The sequence below is a fragment of the Coturnix japonica genome, chromosome 3 (assembly GCF_001577835.2).
Source record: "Coturnix japonica isolate 7356 chromosome 3, Coturnix japonica 2.1, whole genome shotgun sequence".
In the NCBI taxonomy this organism is placed as follows: domain Eukaryota; kingdom Metazoa; phylum Chordata; class Aves; order Galliformes; family Phasianidae; genus Coturnix; species Coturnix japonica.
In genome coordinates, this window is record NC_029518.1 from 17930701 (window position 1) to 17955790 (window position 25090).

At 34.7% G+C, this 25090-nt stretch overlaps 1 protein-coding gene across 1 annotated transcript in view; it reads left to right on the plus strand.

The window, feature by feature from the left end:
* The window catches only part of USH2A (usherin), a 356150-nt gene that overhangs the window by 82089 nt on the left and 248971 nt on the right, over positions 1-25090 (plus strand). The window contains exons 16-23 of the mRNA XM_015857330.2: positions 914-1097; positions 5397-5560; positions 7482-7640; positions 10339-10833; positions 12470-12742; positions 14270-14427; positions 15697-15841; positions 24392-24622. Of these exons, the coding sequence (XP_015712816.1) occupies positions 914-1097; positions 5397-5560; positions 7482-7640; positions 10339-10833; positions 12470-12742; positions 14270-14427; positions 15697-15841; positions 24392-24622 (1809 nt within the window). The remainder of the gene's footprint in view (positions 1-913; positions 1098-5396; positions 5561-7481; positions 7641-10338; positions 10834-12469; positions 12743-14269; positions 14428-15696; positions 15842-24391; positions 24623-25090) is intronic.

Here is a 25090-nt window from a genome sequence, read left to right on the forward strand (position 1 = left end):
TCAAGTGAGGCTGCAAATTCTTCAGTGTCCATCTTGGAGGTATATATAGTCTATATGAATGCATTTACTTGTAATAGGTTAGAAAGCTGCATGGATAAAGATTACTTGTGAGGGGAACAGGGTGAAAAACAGAATGGCGGAAGGTAAAGTTGAATGTTCCAGTTCATAATTTGAAATAATACAGGAAAAGAAAGATAGGTTTCAGAATGAAAGCTTTTTAATAGCAGGTAAATAACAGTTTTTCAACACTTTACTATTTCTTTTTTTTTTTTTAATTTTTATTTTTTTTTTTTATTTATTTATTTATTTTTGTGAGTGTGAGTAGAATATAGGATATTAAGTAGGAATCAAACATTTTTTACATGGATCTGAGAATGCTGACCACATACAGGCTTTCTTAAGAAACATCCACAAATTCCAAGGGTTCACCCCTGGCTGAAAAAGATTGAGAAAATGTGCATTTCTCCCATTTTGCAGCTATGTAATACAGACCATAGATGGCATCAAACTAGAATAGACAAATGCCTTTTCTTTCTTATTACTACTTATGCTTCTACTGCTTGTGGTGCTATTTGTTAGTATTTCTCGTGTCCTTGGATCTTTACTTTCCCTGTGGGCACACTAATGAGCTCCCCTATTTTCATTTGCTCTGTCCCAAAAAGTCTGTAGGTAATAAAAAATCAGAATTAGCAATTAGAGGGTAAATAATACCTTTAGAATGTGCCAGTGAGGTTTAGGACCTCTACTCTGCAGGAAGGCTGTATTGCTTTGGGTTGGTGGTACATTTATTACCTAATCTTTGGTTCTGATGCTTTATCCCTGATTATAGGCAAGTTACTATCAGTCTTACTGTGTTCATTTTTTAACGTTTGTTCTTATACTGTCTATTCTCAAAGCTCCTTCTCTTTTTTAGGTTTTTATTTCTCTCCATCCAGTGTCACTGGCTGCCTGCCATGCCTGTGCCACACAGCTGGTTCAGCGAATCAGGTGTGTGACAAGCTAACTGGCCAATGTATTTGCCAAGATGTCTCTGTAACGGGACGGACATGTGAACGCTGCAAAGAACATCATTTTGGATTTGACTCTGTCACAGGGAGGTGAGTGTTCGTTTTATTATGTTTCAATTAAAACACCCTTTATGTTTTTCTCATAGTATCTCATTCTGCAGTTTCAGCGACAAAAAGTAGTTGCTCAGCATAATATCCATCCTTTGGATTCTTGCATGCACTTTGAGTGAGTTATGCAATTCTCTGTGCTCACGTGTGCTGAAATTAAAAATTACGACACAGATTAGAGCAGAGCAAATGTAATAGCTGTGTAAAGGCAGTATATAATGTTATAGCTATTGGTAACTCTTACACCACACTCAGTGGTGTCCTCTGTAGGATCTATGATTTTGTGAGGTGTTAATCGCTGACTAATTAATTACTTATTTTCAGTTATATATAGGAAATGTAATCTACCATTCTTACGGGTCTTCCTTAATTTCACTTTTTTTTAATGTCAGCAGCAGTAGAAATACAGCACCTTTCCTCTTAAATATCTGTTGTTCTGAATGCATGTATTCTTATCCTGCACTTATGTACCACAGAGCGAATTGTTTATCTAATGTACCCGGGGGCCTTTACATATACTGAAATTATATGGATATATTCTCTGGAACATAAGAGGTAAAATATATCTATAGGTAATGCATTGTTATTCCAACTATTGCTCTATCTTTCTCTTCCAGGGTTGTCTTTTTTTTTTTTTTTTTTTTTTTTTTGCTTAATCCTCACCATCTCAATTTCCTCCTAAATATTGTCCAGAAAGATTGCACAGCTCTAATGCTATCATATTTTCATGCAGACTGATGGTGTTAGGCGTTTTTTTTATGCTTTGTATTTATGCCTTTAAAAAACAAACAAAACTGAAAAACAAACAAAGCTTAAGCAAAATGAGCAAAATATTCATCCCCCATGCTCCTTTCCCCGAGCTAGTGTTGGCATGCTTTTAGGCAGTGATTATCAGTCTTGTCTGGCATATACTTGACATTATTCTGCAGATTTTTCACTTTTACTTTTATGTTACTGTCACTCATTAAGAGACTTTTAAAATTATTTTTTACTGTGATGGGTCACCGAGGCTTCTGCTAATGGTCATAAAGTAATTTGTAGGAATAAGGACTTCCTATTTTCACTTCCTGTCATTTGTAATGGTGAGAAATAAAATCAGTGCAATATTTATATTCTCTTTTAAATAGATTTTCTTTATTATAAATCTTTTTTTTTCAGTTACTTCAAATAGATTTCCCACCCCCTCACCCCCAACTTTTAGCATATGAGCTAAAGTTTTAGATCTTGAACTAGATGTTTGTCTCCCATTACTTGCCTTTTGAGCTGTCTTCTGAAATTCAAAAGACAGATATATCTAGATTGGAAGTAAGTCTTATTTTATAAAGAGTTTTTCAATTCTGGATAGTTAATTGGAGTTGGCTTTTAATGCATTAGTGCTTCTTAATCTGCATGACAATATTGAAGACTGCTCTGGTAGTATAATAACATGATTAACTTCTGTTGTGTACACTTGTCTTTTGGTTACCATCTTCTTGGGCAACGTACCTCTATTCCTCATGCAGAACCATTTATCCACTGAAAATGTTAATCCAAGTCTTTACTTGTTAATCTATTCTAATCCATTTCTTTAACTGTTAATATCCTTTTAAAAAGAGCGGTATACTCTTTTTTTTTTTTTTCTTTGTAATGTTGCACAGCCATTGAAACCATTTTTGCTCCAAGCATCTTTTAAAAACTCTTTAGTAATAGAATAAAAAGGATATGAACTATCAGCAGTAGCAAAGACATATCTGCCTTAGCACAGTTGAAGAAAAGAAGCAAAAGTTGTGACATACGGGAACTGAGAGCCTTTAAAACTCTGTAAGTCTTAGAGGAATGTATGTGTGTGCTGATTTCTTCTGTGGTGTTTTCAAGGCAAAACAGAAATTTTTTTTTTTTTTAAATGCATTTCAGCTAATGAAGGAAAATTATTTCCTCGACAATCAGTGAATTAGAGGTTCTGGTTGTTTACAGTGGCCTGAACAGATCTATTATAATTGTGGGTATTAATACACTTGTGATATGCCTTACTTTAGTTTAGTATTGTTTACTATAATGAACTGGTCAATGAGCATCACAAATTGTTTATCTATATATATATATCTTGACAGATTACTGTTTATGAAATCCATTTAGCAAGTGAGGTTTTCCCATAAGGATGAAAAATGAAGATTTTAAACAGATTGCTGGAGAGGCTCTAACTGCACCTAGAGAGTCAATGTAATAAAGGTTTCTCTGTATTAATATTACAAAAGCCATTTATCCTCACAAAATCAATATTGCAATTCATCTTGCCCCGACACTTTTTTTTCCATGTTTTAAAAGTCTGTTTTCCCTGATTATATATAATTCTATTTTAATAAATCATAAATATATTTGACTCAGAGTATCCTGATGAAGTTGCATTTAACAAGAAAGCCGAAAAGATTTCTTACAAGTTTAAGTTTCAAATGATAAGTTTTTTTCAGTCCTGAATTGTCTAAGTCCTCAATCCTTACTCAGAAGCATGAACAGTGCATAAAAACAAAACCAGTAGTAGTGTTCCATAGTTAAAGAAAATGTGTTGTCTTTATCCTGAAAATGCATGTAGAAAATTGTGTGGAATCAGATATGATAACATGCTTGGTGTCAGCAAGATCAGGACCTTAATTCATTATAGAGGGAGATGGGGAGCTTATGCTTTTTCTAGAGGAAATTAGAACTATTTCAAGTGAAAAGCAGCAGCCCCACCCTGTCAGGCAGTGAAAAGTATTACTGTGCTCTTACTGTGATTGTATGTGTATGTGAGTTTGATTGTCTTGTGTGAATGATAATGAAAACCAGAATACTCAGGAGGCCCTTAATCATAAGAGGTGCAGTAATATACAGGAGTGTGGGAAGGGAAACTTGTCTCTTACTGTTTAGAGATTGAGACAATTTCGTTAACCACCTCTCACCCCCAAACTCTACATATTAAATGTCTCATCACATAACAAAATAAATAAATTATAAAGTGCTGTCTTGCTGAGCAAGTAATTCTGTCTTCTTTTTTTCCTCTAACTAAACCATTTTTTTCCGTCATGGCATTTAAATAGTCTAAACAAAACCTCTATTTGAAGGGGGATTTGGAAATGCTGTCTACAGATGAAAGGACTTAATACAGTTTGAAAAAAAAATTGCCCTTTTCTCTTGACTGTAAAAGAGAACAAACTACAGAATAGTGGTTTCCAAGAGAGAATGTATTTTATTTATTCCCAAGAGGATATTAGTCCATAAAACAAATTTGCAGCTTATTTTGCAGCTTTAGCTTTTATCAGCCTTTTTAAGGGTGTTGAATGATTACCCAGGAGATCACACAGCACGAGCTGCTGTGGAGTAAAGGAACTCTAATACAGAGAGCTCTGTGATGGGTTGAAAATATATGGGAAGAGTTTTCTTTAACTTGTTTAAAAATCTGTCACATTTAATGTCTATTTCACTGATTATTGACCTGAATTTTTGTGTCCTAATGCGAAAACACTTTCCACCCTCCCCTCCTTTTTCCCTTGCCTTAAAAAGCCCACACCTAAGTCATAAGTGAACTCACTTTCCCTTTTGCCTCCTTACAGAAGGAGATGATAGGCCAAGGTGATGGTGATAACTGCAAAAGTGATGAAGTAAATTGTGTAAAGGCACCGCCTTCTATCTCCTCATATTTGGCCAAGCAAAGAACATTAGAAAATAAACTCATCTAATCTTGACAGAGGGATGTGGCATGACTGCCTCTCCCTTGGAATCTTCCAAAGATGTCATGTTGCTGACAAAGATGTCGGCATTGGCGTTTGTCCTTTAAATGTGTGTCAATAGGTAAATAGTATACCAAGTGAAAATCAAGCTGATATGAGAACATAGTTTCTCAGATGTCCTGTTTCATGCAGGAACCAGTGCAACTGACTGCACATGTTACCCTGAACTGTACATTTGTGCCAGAAAGACTGTACATGAAAGCACCGCAGGACTGAGTGCATAATGTAGTTATTACCAAATATTAATATGCATTTGATAAATGAATCAATATATTTGATAGAGCTTTAATTCCAAGCAGATTTAATATAGATCAGAATATCATTCTAGCATTGAGATTTTAATTTTTATGGTGTGCAACTTTTTAAAATTACTTTTATTTCTTTTAGGCTGATGGATTTTCTGCTGTGTCTCAGGCTACTTAACTTTTTATGATTTTTTTCATTATGTCACACAAGAATCTTTTAAACAAAACCCTACTGTGCTTAACTGAAGTGTTAATGTGTTTTGATCAGTTCCCTGTTTTGCTTTTGTTTATAGATGTCAGCACTGTAATTGTCATCCTGCAGGAGCCATTAGTGGGACTTGTCATCTTGTTACTGGACAATGTGTTTGTAAACAATTTGTAACTGGCTTGAAATGTGACAACTGTGTTCCCGATGCCAGTAATTTGGATGTCCACAACCTATTTGGCTGCAGTAAAAGTAAGTGGATGTTAGGCCTTAAAAGCGTGTCTTTCAAATTGATGCTTATTTATTGAATTAAGAAGTATAAAATTAGTTCATTGGTACTAAAACTGGGTTTGGCTTTTTTTTCTTCTATATTTCTTGCCCTGGAAGTTTGTATTTTCTGCTGTCAGTATCCTAGGAGCATTTTCTGTTGCCATGTACAGAATGCTCCATGCCATAAATACATAATAGCTTTTACTTGCTGGTCAAACCTACTTGAGAGGTAAGCCATAGGTTCCTTCCACTTTTTACCACTTTCTTTACAGTGACGAAGGCAGAATTCTCCTTTTAGTCTCATGAATGCAAAAATATTTGTGCAACTTACAGCTTAGCCTTCCCCCCCCCCCCCCCCTTTTTTTTTTCCTGCCTTCAAAATGTTTAAAAACCAGAAAAATTGTATTTAATTCAAAATCTGGTCCTCAGTGCTGCGTCGCTTTTTTCTGTTTCCTCATGGAACTTTTTTTCAGTCAGTCTGGGAAAATACGTGATATGATCAGAGCATTGCAAACTGGGTTGTATGAGGTTTGGCTAATGCTGTGCTGATGGCCAGATCATGAAGTGTAAGGAGTCCTTTTGCAATGGAACATCTGTTCTTTTGTCCTTGCAGTGAGTCTAGATTTGAAGAGACAGCAAGACTTTGTGTCAAATTGAAATGTTCATACTGCTCACTGGTGGTGCGTTGTCTTTTTGATGGCAGGGATTTGAAAGGAGTGGAAAAGCATTATATGTAATAAGAAAATTCATTTTTTGAGTTGTCTTTAATTCTGAGTTCAGAAAAGTGCTTTGAGGACATGATACTATACAGTGCCAAACTCTGTGATTTGGACCTGTGCTAAGAATGGAAAAGTTGTTCTACATTGTTTTGTCACATTCTACTGTCATATGCAGTTAAAAGTTCAGTCTTAAAAATTCTCATAACCACTTAGTGAGATTCTCTGCAGATGCTAATTGGTAACTTCCATCAGTAGACCTAATTAATAATGACATGACTGGTTGTATTGCAAATCAGCACATGAAGCCATGCGTAATGCAACAGCAGGGTTAGGTGTTCCCAAGAAATTTCTATGTATTTCTTGATCTTCTTTCAAGACATCTATTCTGCATAGAAATTTATATGCGATATATCTTTGTGATATATGTGTACTGTAGACTTTCAAGCAGATATGTATATGCACAAAGAGATTGTTTACAGGGGCGCTTTGATACCTGCTTGAATTTAGACTGTAAATACCTCTGGTTTGCAAATAATCTGTTGCAGATTGCAGAATACAAAATACTATAAAGGAAACAGAATGAAGAGTCAGATCTGTTTCCAGAGGTGATAGTTTTCTAAGTCTGTTGTTAAAGACAGTTTTGCTTTGTTTCTTATATTACTTTTCTGTAGTACATATAGCATCTATTCAGTGTGAAGTTAGTTGGTTAGCTTGTTTCTTTACAGAAATGTTAAGAAGTTTCATTACAATGTATAATAATACATGGTAATTTCTATGATGCCATTCTTCCTCCAAGTACTTTAAAAACATAAACCAACCTAATTATTTATGTTGAGATATACACTGGATAAAGGTCAGTTGCAATCCAGCTGTAAAACTGATTAATAATAACATGATAAAGATAAATGATATAGGTAGGAATTATTTGTAATTGCTGTTTCTTTGAATATATAAATTTGAACTTGGATAAAAAGCTAAATGGATTAAAGGCCATTTGGATAGCTCAGTTCAACTGATTTTAAAGTCTTTTCTGAATGAAGGTATGCTTCCTTGAAAGTTTTTATTTAATGAAAAAAGCTTAAAGAAAACCATATCTTATATACCACTTTCTTTGCGTTATCATTTATGCGTATGGCTCTTGATTGCCTACATCATTAAACACTGTTTTTGTATATGTGTTTTAGCTCCATTCCAGCAACCGCCTCCTACAGGAGAAGTTCTCAATTCCTCTGCTATCAGTCTCTCATGGAATTCCCCTGACTCTCCAAATTCTAACCGCATTATTTACCTGTTGTATAGGGATGAGGCTGAAATTTATTCAGCTGAAGACTACTACCCTTATAGTAAGTTTTTGTGTGCACATATATTTTGTTAAACGTATGTATTTTTTTCTTGTTTCTGCATTGTCATTATCATCCTTTTCAGTTTTGAAAACATTACTGTCTTTAGTCGGTTATTCTTTATTATTTTTCCTTGAAAGAAATGAGCACTGATTGAAAATTAGCAAAGCGAGTCACATAAAACAGATTTTTACTTTTCAAACCAAATGAACAAACTCAAAGAATTGTGTGCAAGAATACACAGGCTCCAAAATCAAGGAGAGACACTGCTAACATCCTGAATAAAGAATTAGAGTGAATGGAAGTGCCCATAAAATGCTTAAACTCTTTTATTTTTCATCCTCCTGGTTTTAAACTGTTAACAGAGTAGGAAAGCTTTTTGTGGTCTAACTTTTAGCACCTTCTGTTGAGCTATCAGTGTAGCTCCTGGTTTGCCTTTTGCAGCACCACTTCTCTCATGTTGAGGCTTGCAAAGGGATCCTCAGAAGGCAATCCTCAAGGATTTGGCACTCTGTTATAACTGGAAAGGCCATTTTGTGCTAGTATTGATTGTCTTATCAAAGCAAAGGAGATGGATTTGGACCCTGTATTTATGTAATACTGCATACAAGTGCTTTTTAAAAGGACAGGCGTGTTTTAATACAGCTAGACTGATTTCCCAGTTTGCAGCTTCTTTGTTGCATTTTCCTTCCATTGGAGCATTAAAATAGTGCTTTAAAGTTGAGTTTTTCCTCATTATTGATGCTTACTCTATAATGGATGGGTAAAGTAGATATATTTTTTTTTTCAGTAGAAGGACAAATCGTTTGGCTTAAAAAATATTTTCTTCTGTCTGTTTGTTTGTTTTATGTTCTGTTTTGTTACAACTGATTACTGTGTGTGGGTTATGCTTGACTTTGGGTACTCCATAGAATAATGCTGTGAAGAAAAATGTGAAATGCATGGATATGGTCAAGTGACAGGATAGAAAGAATTATTACAAAAAGTTTGTAGAGCTAATAGGAAATACATCAACTTCTTTAATATCAATAGAGTAAAAATATGAAGTCATTTCAAAAATATATTTTGTTGTCATAAATCTCTGCTCTTGAAACTGAGTACAATGTTGATGAGGTTAATTCATAACTGCACATACTTCAGTGAGAGTAAAAACCTCTGAATGTGCTTAACTGGATAATGAATGAGACAAGAATATTTCTGTGTAACAAAACTTCTGATTTGTTAAAGCAATGATTTGACTTAAACTCATTTATTTATTTATTTTTACATTTTCTGGTGATCCATCTTACTAATGATGTAAAGTCATCTGCTGGTATTTCAGTATCAGAGAATATTTTGTTACTGCCATTGATATTGTTTGGCTTTTTTACTTTCTTTTTTTTTCTTCTCAGTGTAGCATAGAATTTATAATGCCTGTGAAATGCACTGGGAGTGCATCTGGACAAACACTGTCTTATAACTTTGCATGGAAAATTAAGAATAATCTTCTAAATTAGCCTGTAGAAACTTCAATTTTTTGTTTTTATCCAGTTTTACCTAGTCTGTATTCCTGTTGAAACAAAGTTACCAGATGGTGATTAGTTGCTGATCAGCACTGAATAATCTGGCCACTTTCAATCCAAAATCTTGCAATGCACACTGACATCACAGTAACCACCACTGCTGCTGATGGGGTCATTTTGGAAACTTGCCTAAAATATCAGAAATATGATCCCTTCTCTGCTGAACTCTAGTGATAAGTTCTGTGCTACTGAAGCACTGTGAACAATTACTGGGCTGATACTGCTGCTACGGTACTATGTTTTGAATAGTTAACAATATAAGTTATTTTCTGATTGTCATGAACTTGTATCCAGGCCTGTCTTGCCAGTGCAGATCTACAGGGAGGTCTTAGAAATAGCTGTGTCTGTTACATTTGCTTTAAAGAAGCTGAAGAGCATTCAGGCTCTAGCATGTAGGCAGTTGCTCACTGTTCACTGTTTATTAAAGCAAAACAATGGATGGTATTAATCACGTGGAAATTCATATCATGCCGTGGCTGGACATAGACCAACATGCATAACTGCTTCTGTGGCTTGCTCAGGAGATATTTGTGGTCATGGCTGCTATGAAGCTTGTCTAGAGTAATGGAGAGTGAGGAAGGTAAATACAGACTTCAGATATACCTTTCAAATAATTATTTGCACTTCTGTTTCATTTTTTTATCTAAGATCAAGTGCTTTACAAATGAAACATTAGGCATTATTTTGGAAGTGATGAAGTGAAAGCAGTGAAAGGTGGAAGATTTAGTCTTGTGCTATAAAAGAAATCAAAAACCAAGGTTTAAAAATTCACAAAATGTTTTTGTTTTCTGTTTCTATTTCAGCTCTGTTAACATTAGCGCATGCTGATTTATTGATATTTTTAAGAATTCTTCCCAAGCAAACAAATACTAAGATAAATGTATTAATTGTGTTCACAATCAAAGTAGGAACTAGGAGAAATTCTGCAGAAAACATTTCTCTAGTGATGCCTGTGTGCAGTGAAATACTAAAATTAGAAGCTGAGAAGTGACAATGATCATAGTAATCTCAAGCAAAGCATGAAAACATGTAGAAATATTTTACATCCTGAGCTTGCTGGAGAGGCTTTTAGTATGCAAAGTAAGATTTATTTTTCAATGCACTAGACTGAAAATTTTCTTCTCACCTGTTTGTTTTAGGTATTCATACCTTCATTGATACTGCTTTATCTCCATATACCTTCTATTCCTATTATGTCCAAGCCAGCAATATACATGGTTTTACTAGAAGTGCCTCGGTGACATACAGAACGAAGTCTGGGACACCTACAGGAAGTTTGCATTTAAATCCCGTATTTCCTGTTAGTCACCACTCTGCTTTGCTTTATTGGACAACCCCCTCAAATGACTCTGGGCCCATAGAGAAATACATTTTGACATGTACTGTCTTGGTTGATCTTCAGCCTTGTGGTCAGTATGAAGGGTTAGAAACTTCAGCAATTATTTGGAATCTCATGCCGTTTACAAAGTATGTTTTTTCTGTGCAAGCTTGTACTAGTGGAGGTTGCTTAAAGAGCCAGCCAGTGACAGTAATTACTGCACAGGCTCCTCCAGAAGGTCTGCAACCACCGGTGATAGAAAACATCAGCTCTACAGAACTGTCTGTGGAATGGTCAGCACCTGAGAAGCCAAATGGTAGGACATAAATTTATTTTCATAAATCAAACATTTTGCAGAGAAGATCAAGTATGTTTACAGATCTGGTTAGACTATTCTAATCTGTGTGACGTGAACTGAGAATAAGGTAAAGCATCATCTGAATATGCCTGTCTGATGCCACTAAATGTATTTTTGGAGTCTGTTCTTATTTTTATTTTTAATTTTGGAGTCCAAAGCTCCAACTTAAATGTGTTGAATTTAGCCCTTATTGGCATCTGCTGCAACAAAAAATCACATTTATAGTTAAACATCTACAGTAAAATTAATTTTTTCCTAATTTGCCAGATTGCTGGGTTCAGACAGATGTGACAAGATTGCCATATAAAGCAAAAATAAGCAAGCAATAGTTATGAAAAAGAAAATCTAAGGATTAACTGAGAAGTCTGCTTTAAAACCATCCGTCATGTGTAGTAACTAATTCTATTACCATTGTAACTTTGTTAGGGATTAGGCCATTGCCAAGAACTGCTGATCTAACTTGCCTAATAATGTTTTAGGCTTTTGAATCTGAGAACACAGATGTTGTAGGATACTTTGTGATGCCTCAGATTTTACTAGTAAACACTTTATCTTTCAGTATTTGTGCAATTGAGCTTTGTGAACTTTTACAGGCACAGATATAAGTGCTAGAACAAACCTTTTTGTATCTTCACAAAATGAATGTATTTCTCTATTCACAAAATGAGCTGTATGGGGAACTTTTCAAATATCTTACTTGCCAGATATTACCAGGTTAGACAGTGAGAATCCCTGAACAAGAATGTTTCTAATTATTTAGAGAGACTATTCTTACTATACAGGTCTTGAAAATTGCTGTGAATACTTGCATCTTGACATAAATCATGAAAGATATATGCTTTTCCTTCACAGCCTTTATCTGTGTGCAATGGCCTGCAAAGGAATTTTAAGCAATCCTTTTACATTTCTTTTGACTTTGGGTTAGATCTGTGGGACTTTGCAAAAGACAAGGGTGAAGGCTTTTTTTCTCCTAAGAGATTTTGTAGTATAAAAAGAATAATAAATATAAATTTTTTTCTTAATTCAGGTGTTTATTATCAAATTAGCTTAATGCAAGAAATGCAGAAGTGAGTGTTTGGCTGATAAATCACGGAGATTTATGTATGTGATTTATTCTGTAGCACATTTTATGCTATAAGTTTTATGATATCAACTCTTTAATTGTTAGGTCTTTAAATGTACCAGTGTTATTATTTTAGTAGCTCTCCAGAAACAGATTAAATGCAATTTTTTTGGTGTTACTTTATTCATAAACAGGAGGGGGAATGACGGTTAACATCAATTGATAGTGAAAGGACAAGGGGGAATGGTTTTAAACTGAGACAGGGGAGGTTTGTGTTGGATATTAGAAGGAAGTTTTTCACACAGAGGATGATGTCAAATCTAAATAGATTGTCCAAGGCGGTTGTGGATGCTTCATCCCTGGAGGCATTGAAGTCCAGGCTGGTTGTGGCTCTGGGGCAGCCCGGTCTGGTGGTTGATGACCCTGCCCCTGTGGCAGGAGGGTTGAAACTGGATGATCTTTAGGGTTCTTTTCAACCCAGGCCATTCTGTGACTCTTTGATGACTTTTTTTCTTTCTTTTTCATCCCTAGGAATAATTATAAGATATGAACTTTATATGAGAAAAAAATTAAAACCATTTGATGATGAACCTCCTCCTGAAATTCGTGTTTTCCAAAGCAGTGGATGGCTCAGCCCTCAACCAGTTTTGGAGTCTGCTAATGAAAATGCCCTAGCTCCACCACAGACCAGTACCATAGTTTCTGACCTTGAGCCATTCACAGAGTATGAATTTTATGTGTTAGCAGTAAACATGGCAGGTAGTGTATCTTCAGATTGGATATCAGGACGAACAGCAGAAGCTGGTAAGTATTGGTTTAAGTTTGTTCATTAAAATTTAAAGGAAAAAAATTTATCTGTGAAGTCTGGTGGTTTTTTTTTTCACCAGGATCTGTTCAGGAGTGATTAAAATAGAGAAAACTTTTTAAACTAGTTAAAAGAAAAGTCAATTACCTCATAACCCAGCATGCTTAGTAAAAAAAAAACCAACCAAACCAACATTTTTTTCTTCAAAATAAAATCATATTCTTAAAAATGTCACTTGGAAATTTTAAGACTATAAGATGCAAAATCAACCAAGCAGAGTTTGAGTTCTTTGCTTGTTTCCTAGTTTTTTTTGTATGACTATAAGAGGGCAAAGACATCTGTGACAGAACGAATCTGTTTCTAATGTATTAATAGTTGGTATGAATCAGGAATGTGTTCCAGGAACGATCTTCAACTTAGTTTTCCTGAAAGGAGGATTTGATAATTTAGAAAACAGGTTTTTTGTTTTGTTTTGTTTTTTTGTTGTTTTTTTTTTGTTTGTTTGTTTGTTTTTTTTTTTTGTAAGAAACTTAAACAGTAGCTTTTTCAGGAGTATAATACTTGAAGCTTTTCATAAGCCTGTATGGAGCCCAATTATTGTAATATGAACCACTTATTTTTGAGCAATGTTGAGCATTGTTTTACAGCAACTCTAATCATAAACCCTTTTATCAAATTTTCAAAACGGTTTGCCATTTGAATTAGTATTCTGGAATAACAGCTACTTATTTCAGCTTTTAGATCTGAAATCTAACTATTTGGCCTCTGTTTTGCAATTAAATATCTCCATTACACGATTGTTGCTTTTGTTTGCCAAAAGCGTGAAAATCATGTCCTCAGTCATTTGCTCCTGGAGAAGAGTTCGCTAAACTAATTCCCCTTTAGGAGTGAATCTTTGTGCTTATCTGTTCTTAAATACTATATGTTATAAAAGTGTTAAATTGTGTTTGGGAAGAGGTCCATTAGTGTGGTTGTTTGTACGTAACAGAAGTGCTGTGAGTTGGTATCCTATTATTACAAAGTAATCAGGTGGGGATTTAACTGCAGTGCAAACAATCCTTTTACAGATTCAGCTATGGAAGACAAGGGAACTGTTTTGTAGGAAGTGAGAGACACGTTAATTTCAAACTGGCCTAGCAAACAGAATAGCTTTTAAGATGCTGAAGTATTGAACACTTTTTGCTTTTATCAGTTTTTTCCCAGGTTGCATGAAGTTTTTTGTTCAAGACTTTTTCTGTGTACTTTCTTTCCTGCTGAAGGGTTAAGGACTTGAGTGTCTATTAGTGTTTCTTTGAAAATGTAGGCAAAGTTTTCTTCTGCATTTGTGCAGAGTGGAAAAGTGGAGAATGATGTACTTTTAATGTCTATTAAAATAATAGGAAAATTTCAGTTAGACGTGAAGATATGGTTAAAAAGGGATTTGATTGGAAAAGACTGCCTGAAATGATGTTTTACAAGTACTATGTGAAATGTTGCATTACAATTTGCGTTATTTTATAGGTGTTATTGCATTAATTTGATTTCAGCCCCAGTGTTCATGCCATCTCCATCAGTATTCCCTCTTTCCCCATATTCCCTTAATGTATCATGGGAAAAACCTGAAGATAATTTATCAAGAGGAGAAGTGATGGGATACAGTATTAGTTTGATGACTGAACAAAAGTTCTTGCCAGCATTTTCCCAGGTATGATTTTACAGTAAGTTTTTAGTATATGCTAACAAGAGAAATTATAATGTTTGGTGTCCTCCCTGGTATTTTCCTGACTTATTTTCCTGCTTCTTAGATATTTACACTGATGTAAGTATTTCACTTCTCAATTTATCTTGACTGTTTTGTAATGTTATGCATTTCTGGGTTTAAAGTTATATTCCTGAGATGATTTCTTCTCACTGGCGGTGATGATTCAAAATTAGGAGGGATCAGTCTGAGCAACACTTACCTTGATCTTTGCAAGGTCTTTCTTCGTTATATGGCTACGTTTGCTAAAATGCTTAAAGACATGTTGTTTAGAAGAGTCTGTTCTTACATTAAAAAGATAACTGTCTGGGCCTCTGCATAAAAAAGGGGACAAGTCTTTGGGGAAATCTAACAGAGCAGAAAAATAACTTTATAACAGATAAACAAATGGTTTTTAAATAATCTTGTTATTTTTGAGTGACTGGATTTGGAAAACAAACACCACAGCAGTAATAGTAAGCGAAAAGCTGAGGATTGAGCAAAGAAATGTCTTATATGATGAGAGTGTAGCAGTAGAACTGATGCTCTGAAATTACACTCCTAAGCTCAGAACTGAATTTTAGCCACAGAATGGCCTTAGATTGTTTGTCTATAAAATGGGGGTTACATTAATTTACCTTGCTTTTACAGCTGTTGACACAGTAGTTAATTGTGAATTGCTTTTAATCTAGCAAGATCTAGCAAAATCTAGCAAGATTTTTCGTGTAAATAATCAGTCAATAAAGAAGTTATCCAACATGTAACACCTTACATACTTTCCCTATAACTAATAACTTGAAATAATTCAAATGAAGCAGATTCAAAGGTTTGTAGGCATTAGTTGTTCCCATTAATCTTAGCACCTCTTAACTACAACATTCGGTACTTGGTCAGATTTCACCACTTCAGAGTGTCATCCTCATCACTGGGGTTGTAGCTGTACAGTTTGTAGTGATAACTGCACCACCACACAGTTTTATGAGGCAGTAACTTTGTTTCCTCATTTATCCACTCAGGACCTGTCTTATCACCTCATAAAAGAGTGTGATAAGAAGTATTATTGTTTAAATCCTAGCTTGTTAAGATTTTCTGAAATAATTCTTTCCCTCAATTGGTCTTTGCAAGCTTTTCCATGTACAAATGAAGGAATCTGTAAATTCAGAGACAAATATCTTATTAATGAAAGGTAGGAAAATATTATTAACCAGTTGTTACAGTCATTTCTTTTCTTGACAGGTTTTACACATAGCTGAGGCTCATGAACTTTCCTATATAGCAACAGGATTAAAACCTTACAGGAAATACAACTTCACTATTACTCTCTGCAATCAAATTGGTTGTGTTACCAGTGAGCCAGGAATGGGGCAAACTTTGGCAGCTGGTAAGGAAACTATCTATATCTAAGTGCAAATCTGACATGCAGTTTCTTAATAACATTTAAATGATCATAGTCTGATGCAGAGTGACAAGAATAGATGTTGCAATAATAAATAGTGACATCCTTAATTATTATTTGTTTATCATGACAGATTAAAAACAGTGTTTTCAACAAACATGTGAGGTACATTATAATATTATGGCAACAGGATATATGTACTACTCTCTCAACTGCAAATTATATGTACATATGGATATATATGTTAACCTGTTTAATTAAGCTGTAACTGTACATCGGTGTTGCTGAGCTCGTTCATTCATTTCTGATGCTGTATTTTTAATCTGTCTCATTTGTATAACAAGGCACGCAAAATATATATACTATATGATGCCTTGCTTAACCCACAAAGAATGAATTGCATGATTTTTATGCATGACTAACAAAGCTACATAGCATATTTATGTGTCAAAATTGGAGGCCTGCTCTTTTCAAAATGCTTATTTAACCCCTGAAATTTAAGATATCTTGCAGATATGTATGTATATTCTTCCCTAAGGAAATGATACTTAATAAGCTGCATACCAGTGGCTGTGCAACCTAAAAAAAAATTCAGTCTCTGAGCTAATTTCAACCACATCAGGGAATTTCTAGTGTACTAACTTCCTACAAATTCAGAATAAAATAAGCATTCATACAGAACAGAGAGGAAGGATCTTTTTGTGTCTAAGAGCAAAGATTGCTTTGTCAGTCTTCTCTCTTCCTGAAATGTTACTATGAAGATATTTCCTCATACGGTAGCTCAAGAAGGTTTCAAGCTGGCCAGCTAGAGTCTTGTATGACTTCATCGTAGAGCACATAGCCGTGCAAAGAACAGAGGTCCAGTCTAAGTTGATAACCATGGAAACAAAGGTGTGACCTAAATGACACACTTTATTACTACACATGATCCAACTTTGCATTTATACATTTATTAAAAGAATCAGAAACAATAGCTTAGTTATACTTGACAGCTTGTCACCGCCTCCTCCATGGTTGTGTTAATTCTTAGAGACATTTCACATTAAATAAGACAGAAGAATACAGAACAGAATAACAAACACATCCAGATCTGTTAGCTGTTTTGCCACATAGCATTTGTTTTTGAAGCATATTAGTGCGGTGTCTTAGATTCTGACGAATTAAGGAGTAAAAATTTTAAATTTTACATGCCATTTTATCTTTTGTTCACGTTTTTTATTTCTGGAGAAACTTGTTTAATGACCTCCAGTTTTTGTGTGCAAGTTCAATTTTGGAAAGTATTGGAAATCTGTATTTTCACAGAAAATTAAAAATACTTTTGTGATGACATTTGATCAAAGGATGTTTGAACTTGGAAGATGGTTAAGAAAAAACAGTCCCAGTATTTGTAAAAACAGACGATCAAATCTTAGTCCATTAATAGCATTTTAAGTCTCTGAACAGTGCAAAATGAAATTAAAATGGCCTTTCTAAGGCTGTTGAGGAGCTCTTTATGAAGGAATGTCTCCCTGGCACAGCAACCATCTCCCTGGCTGTGTGCCACTCACCCTCCATGCCCTGGCACAGGGAGATTTTGGAGGAAGTCTCAACTGAAAAGTACTCTGGCATAATGGTTTCCTCACACCATAATAATCCAGGAGCTTGGAATTGTGCTCCAAGTTAGGCTAGAAATTACATTAAGTTAAATTAGTTCGTCACCTTTGATCTTGTGGAGGAGAATGGAAAATAATCTCTGACCCTTTCATTTATGGAATTTGTCACATGAAGTGTGTATATCAATGGGTGCTTCGCTGGCTATAAATTTGGCACGTCCACGTGAGGTAAACCAGTAAGGGATTTGCTTTCAGAATTGCCAGTGTCTAGAAATATCAAGTTAATTTAAATGTTTGTTCACGTTCATTAAGATAATTTCGTTGGCAACATGCTTTTTTATATGGTGTAACACAGAAAATATATGGACAGAAACAATGCCATTAAATCACTGGAAACAAAAAGGCTGAGGAAGTATAGTAAGAGTATAAAATGCAAAAGCTAAAGAAAGAGACTTCTGTAGATTGCAGGAGCAGCAGTGACAGTACGCTGATCTTTTAGTGAGAAGTCTTTTGGAGTAAAGTTTAAATTGATTGATTGCTTCTAAATTATTTTAAAAAGCAGATCCCTTCTAACATGGTTCAGTAGAGGTGTCTGTACCAGGGATATCTCCTGAGTAGCTTAGCTGGAGGAGAGTGAAAATGAAAGTTAAAATCCGTGGAAAAAAAAAAAAGTCATACGTGCTTGTGTCTCAGACTGACAAAAAATCTCCCTTTTTTCCAGTATGCACAGTCATGATATTTGTAAATGGTTGTAAAAGATGACATTTGAGACAGAAGAATGTGAGGAGAGGGAGAGAGTTAAGTAAACAAAATAGAATTTGTACTAATTAAGTTATTTTATAATAAAGCTGAATGGAAGCTTTCACAAATGAAGGTGACAGAACAGTAGCAGAACCTCTTTTTGCTTATGTTTAGTCATGAGTATGTGTGTAGTCTCAAATCATACTTACACTTTCTTGATCAGCCTTAATATTGAACTAAGATGCATATTCCATAGTTTTGAAGATTCTGAGCTGGTACCTTGAAATGAATAAAATTACATCTACTAGTACCAGTGAAGGACATGTTCCCTTAGAATTTATTTTTTTGATTATGTGTTTGCATTAAGTTATTATTTGCATTACAAAAGATTATTATTGCATGACAAAAGATTCACCAAATTTTCCAATTTTTTCCCAAGATTTTTAGCTAGGTGGATAAACACTTTTTAAATTCCTGTTAATTTAAACATTTCAGCAGGAATGAACTAGCCATACAAGTACTTGGACCAGTACTACTGCTTATCTTACCCTTTACTATATCTGTCAAAGTGTGCCTTAAACAATCTATACAACTATTTTTCATTAACTACTGTGTCTGAGCTTATTTCTTGTAATTAAGTTCGTCTTTCCTTTGCTCTTCTTCATTTTTTTCCTCAACTTCATTTAAAAACCTTTTATTTTTTAATTTTTTTAAGAGACACCAAAGTATGGCTTTGTGATTGCTGCCATTTACCCCACCACATTGTATTAGTGATCTTTTGCTTTTGATGGCAATTATAGGGTTCAGAAGCTAATTTGTCGAAGATGTTTTTCCAGCACCAGCTGCATCTGGCTTCTTAGCAGACTTCTCAAGTAGTTGTATTGGTGGCTTTGGAGTTGCCTCTGGGTTTATTGGGGTAATGATGCTGATGGGCTTTCTGGGCTGTCTTGTACTCCTTGTTGTCATTTTCTTTTTGATTTTTTGATTACCCTTTTAATCTGAGTTATTTGTCTTTTTTTTTTTTTTTTTTTTCCCCATTCATGGATAAGGTATAGAGCAAGCCCTTTTCAAAAACCTTAACCTGTTTGTCATGGCAATATAGCATTTGTTTATGCCTGTTATAGACTACTTGTCTATGAAATGCTATGCCTCAATTTTAAATTCACAAATGCCCATTAGACAAGTAATTAGTAATGTATATTTTCTTTTGTTGCAAAAGAAAAATGTGAGGGCCATTTGCTGCTGGCCTGAAAACACAGATTGTTTTGCATGCATGTACATAAGTCTCTTTATTGTGAATAGGACCCAAAGTGATTAAACAAGCACTCTTAATATGTTAATTTATAATTTTAATTACAACAATCTTGTATATATAGTCATTAACGAATACTAATATAAATATTTTTCTACCTTTTTATTCATAATGCATAAACCAATCATCCAGTTACTTCTCGGCAGTTGCCTGTTTCCGTTTCATAATACAATCTTTGTTCTTAGTTATGAATGCATTTTGTTCATTCCTGTCTTGAATAATCCCTCATTAAGCTAGTCACTTTCTGCTCCATGCTAAAAAGGAAAAATTATCATGCAAATGTGGCATGCCATATTAAAAAGCACATTACCAAACACTTTTGTTGCTGTCCTTCAATTAGTTTCCCTTCTTTGAATTTAATTTCATTTGTTGTTAAACTACTGACTTGATGTATGGACTCATGAATTTGAGGCTGCTGCCAAGAATGTAACAGGGAAAAATATCAAAGCCTCTTCAGAAGGCTGCAGAGGCAAAGCTGGAATGAATTTGCTTCACCTTTGACAAGTACACTTGAACAGCATTGGAATCCTCTGATGATTCAACCTGGCTAATTATCCAATTATTTATTTCAAGAATAAAGACGCTGTTTTACAATTAGGAAAGTGTAAAGTAATCTGAGAAATTTGGTAATGACAGATGACTTAGGTAACTTCTGAGATAAACAGTGTCTGCTCATAGTTGTCTTGCCAAGTGTGCAAGCTGTAGTTAAAATACTCTTTGAGTTTCAGCGAAATAACTGGGACTGAAAAGTTATTTGTTTCTCCTCCCCTCCTGACACACTGTACTGCAGAAAATAGCTCAGATTGTTCTTTTTCCTCTATATCAAATTTGTAAGGTTTTAAGCTATGTTTAAGTTGTACTTCTCTTGATTAAAAGCTTTTGGTTCAAAGCAATACTTTTTAATTGCCTAATGATATAAGTCAGTTCTTAGGAAAGAACCGTGCATTTAGGAGTTCATTTGCAATATAACTGAAAAATTCATTGCATGGCAGTAAAACAATTTACTGTTAATTACAAGGAGAAGAATTTGCTGTACCATGCTCACAGATTGCCATGAATCATGCAGCACTCCTAGAGATTTATAACAGATGTGTAAGTGGGATGAATTAGCAGGGTTTAATAACAGAGACACAAATCATGCAGACTTCAAGGAGCTTTAATTGATATACTAGAATGTGACGGGCATGAATCACTCAGCCATTCAACAGCACTGTAACATATGGTCAGCTCAATATGCTGCATCTTAAATCGGTTGGTGAGTCGTTGGTTGTCCCATATGGTGGAAGCAATATATTTTTCACCATTTTTAAAAAATACTGTGTAGTACATCTATTTTTAAAGAAATATGACTGTAGCATAGCCATGTTATTAAACTTTCTTTTGATGTTGTTAGGGGTGTGAGGGTTTTTGTTTGTTTGTTTTGGGGAGAATTCCAGAACGGACTCTAAAGAATTTTCTAAAAAAAAATTAAAATATCCATTGGCGTAAGTATTATTTTTTTACTATTACTGTTTAAATTGTTGATGCTGTTACAAAGAGAAAGGAAATAATAGATTACGTCAGAAATGTTATGACTGTCTCAGGGTCTTCTGAACTGTAGCAAAAATGAAATGGATGACCACGAGCTAGGCTAGGTAATTTCACCTGCAAGCAAACCTCCAAAGTGCAGTCTTGATGTTTTTGTTCTCGAGTTTCTGTTTTAATTTGTACGTGTGTATTTCGAGTGCAAATGAACGATTATTGAAAATCGTATTTTTTGGTATTGTTACCATTCTGAGTGATTCAGAATGGCTAATTGAAGTGTTCTGTGGAAAGGTCCTCAAATATCTACCTACAATATGCTGAGTAGTAGTTATTCAAACACACTTAAACCTGTTAAATTTAGTCATGCCATAAATATGTTATTTCTGGGACAAGAATCTGGCAGAGTATGGAAAAGCTTTAGCAGTTGTATTAGTAAACCTGACAGACTTGAGAAAAGAGTATTGTATCCTTAGAACCGCGGCTGCCAGAATTTAATGTCAACAATTAAAATTTATTTTGATCCTTACCTAGTGTTTATTACTGTTTGTATACACAACAGACCTTACTAATACAGAGATGCACTATTAGATGGAATTACCATCTGTTCAGAGTGAAATGCTGGCATCTGTCTTGGAGTCTAAAACTAAAATGATATTATTTCAAACAAAACAAAATTAACTGCTCTTTACTTACCAACTTCATTTTTGTGTACATGCGTGTGCATGCACACATGGGAAAGGCTTATTTATAATGACCTGTGTAGCAACATCTATATTTAGATATATGACTTCAATGTAAGCTGTATGGACCATCTGTCTTTATTGGTCTTTTTTGTGCCCTGTGCTACACAATGGCATGCAGCAATCATAGACTTTTAAATACTGTTCTAGCTTTATAATATATTAAATATGTATTATATAGCAAGACATTAAAACTACATAATTAAAATACACAAAATGTGACTTTGAATCTACTAAAATGTAGTGCACTCATTATTTTGACAGATGTGTCTTAACAGAACGTGACAAAAAAAAAATTAAGTAGGTAAAACTGTAGTCGATTCATCTTTCAGAAAGTAGCTACAGGTACCACAGTGACACCTTTAGGAAAATATATAGTGTATCTTTTAGTCTTGAAAATTTTTAATTTCATTTTTTAGTACTACGCTGCTCTAGTGCTGTGGATTTATTCTCAGTGCTGTCTGTGCATGTGAAGAGGTTTGTTTTTTTTCCCCAGGTTTTCCTTTTTTGACTGATATAACGTTGTGTATAGTCTTCCATTGTCTTGATGCACAAGAATCCTCAAGCATTAATGAGGCTCTAGTTTAAATACTAATGTTACAGCGTAAATGTTCCTTTCTAAAAGGGTAGTCTTCTATTCCATATATCACAAAATAATAAATTGTGTCATGCCAGTGTTTAATGCGTGTACACAGTGCATTAACTGTAACTGTAGTACATTTATTTGTGCTGGAGGAGACTTGAAAATGATTAAAAAATCAATACTTCCCTGTCAGAGAAGCGAGTGTTACGATGCATTTAAGTAGTTAATTGCATAAGCCCCATAAAAGCTTCAGGTTTGGGTACCAGAGATGCCATAATTATGGTCCAACTATCTGCCGTTTATTAATACTAGACTTTAAAGGAAGATATGTAAGGTACAGTTATTGTCATGAGTGTTAGCTGTATGTGTTTTAGAAATAATGAATTTTATTATTTTCGTTTTACCATCACAAAGCCAAACTGAAGGGCTCAACCTCTTATGTTCACATTTAAAATGCTGATGTACACCAGATCCTTCCAAAGGTGAAGTTTTGATTGTGAAGACATGTTTTCTATTTAAACTTGTGCATTAATACCACAATTCATTAGCGCTGTGCCCTACTTATGCTGGAAAGCTTATGACCTCACGCTGCATTACTTCAATTTTGACATTGTAAATTTCTAACATAGCGTGAGATACTAATTAGATTGTGAAGTCATAAATGATGCCTAAGCAGGAATTTACAGCATATAGTGTCACTGGCAGCTTCCCAGTTCCCCCACTCACTGCTTTCTCCAAGAAGAATATTTATCAAGTCGGGGGAAGGGAGGGGAAAGAAAGAAAAAGGTAGTAACATGCTACAGGCAAATAGGAAAAATGAAAAATATGTAAATTATTGTGGAAATGCACTAATGTTTAAAAGGATGTTATTAATTCCTTGTAAATGAAGCAATTTCTTTTCCTCTAAAGATCTCCCTATATACATTGCTACGCTGTGAAGTAATGTCAGATTTTGAAGACCCATATTTTAATTCAGATTTTATTGTTCGTGAGAGGCGTTTATTGGTCGTTACTATGTCATTATGGGAACAAATAATTTTTACAGGTTGTCATTGTATTTCACTTCTTGGTTACAAATGAAGTTTTCTGTTTCTAAACCCTTTTCTTTATTATGGAAAGAAGAGGAAGAAAAAAAGGAAAGGTAAGATAGATAGAGATTAAATAGATAGTAAAGTGTTCTTGTACTCCTTCTCCAGATGACATCGTTTACTGTTTCAGTGCTGGACCATTCCTTTCCACTTGTATGGCCATTATGCCATTAACCAAATAGATCTTGCTGCCCTCCAGTGGCTTACTGTACAGTACTTAAAAGGAATAAAAAATATTCTGTTCAGAATTCAGCTACAGAGTGAAAAAATCTATCAAGTCTTGTAATAGAATCAACATATTGGTTTTGTTGGTAGGAGGACTATTGTAATACCATAAAGCTAGATATATTCATAGCCTCACACATGATCTTGCATGTAGTCTTACTGCACACCAGCAATGGTGGAAAGAAGTTTAGAAGCAAGCATTTCTTGAACTAAATAATTTTCTGAACATATGTTAATTTCTTATTGGGTTGTGCATATGCCATAAAGAGAAAATGATCTTGTAGGCCTTTGTTATTCAGCTTAATAGCTGTTCTGCTCCTGTTGAGTAGGATAAGTTCATCTAGCGATAAAGGACTTGTATTGTTATACACCATGCTGCTGAGATGTAGCAAGACTTAATTAATCAGTCAGATTTTCCTTCGGTCTCTCATTGAATTCCAACACTGAAAGTCATACAGATAGGTGCTTTCCTTTGAGTACAGCTTGAGAGACTCATTGGGGGAAATACAGAAATTGTACAAAGCCTAAAGCACAGGATGCTTCTTGTGAAGCTGAAAGCTTAAGTTCCTTTAAAAATTAAGAATTCTTTTTTCCAATGAAGCTTCTTTGGAAATTTGTTCTTAAGGGGACTAGAAGCTGAAGCTGGATGTTTTTGGAAAACTGTTAAGTATAAGAAACAGCTTTTTCCTATAATTCCTAAATACATATATCTATATGTTTTAATGCACAGCTCCAAGAAAATTTGGTGCCCCTCGTGTTGAAGGAATAAACAGTACAATGGTAAAGATTAGCTGGAAGGAACCTGAAGAACTTAATGGACCTTCTCCCACCTACCAGGTGGAAAGGATGGATTCGTCTTTAGCTACATGGAATACAGAAGTAGCAAAAGGAGTCCGTTTCCCAGGAAATGGTTATTACAGATTTGCCAGTTCAACTCTTCCTGCCAATGCTTTCTTTACAGGTAAATTAGTTTAAATGCCTTTAAAAATTATATCAGTTATAGTCTGCATTTGTTTAACAATTTATTGTCATTATTTTTAACATTTCCATGGTAAAATATGTGAGTTTTAATTTACAACATGATGCGATTGTTAGTGATGTGTGGTCTGTTTTGATTGTCACATAAAAAGCCTGTAGAAAACTTTATTGGACTTGTGGGATTTGTTCCCTTGTCTTTAGACTTAGAGATGTACATGATGGTGAATGCTGCTGCATATTTGACTCATTTCCTTGTAGTAAATGTAAGATGGATTTGACTTATTCATCTGGGATCAAAACTTCTCAGTGAATTTGCTGTGACTACTCACGCCTGTTTTATTTCATATCTTTTTGACAATTTCTGAGGTTGTGCAAGTACTCATGAGCACTTTTCTGTGCTCAGATCATTTGTGGTGTTTTGATACTTTAGTCAAGGGAAGAAAAAGTACTG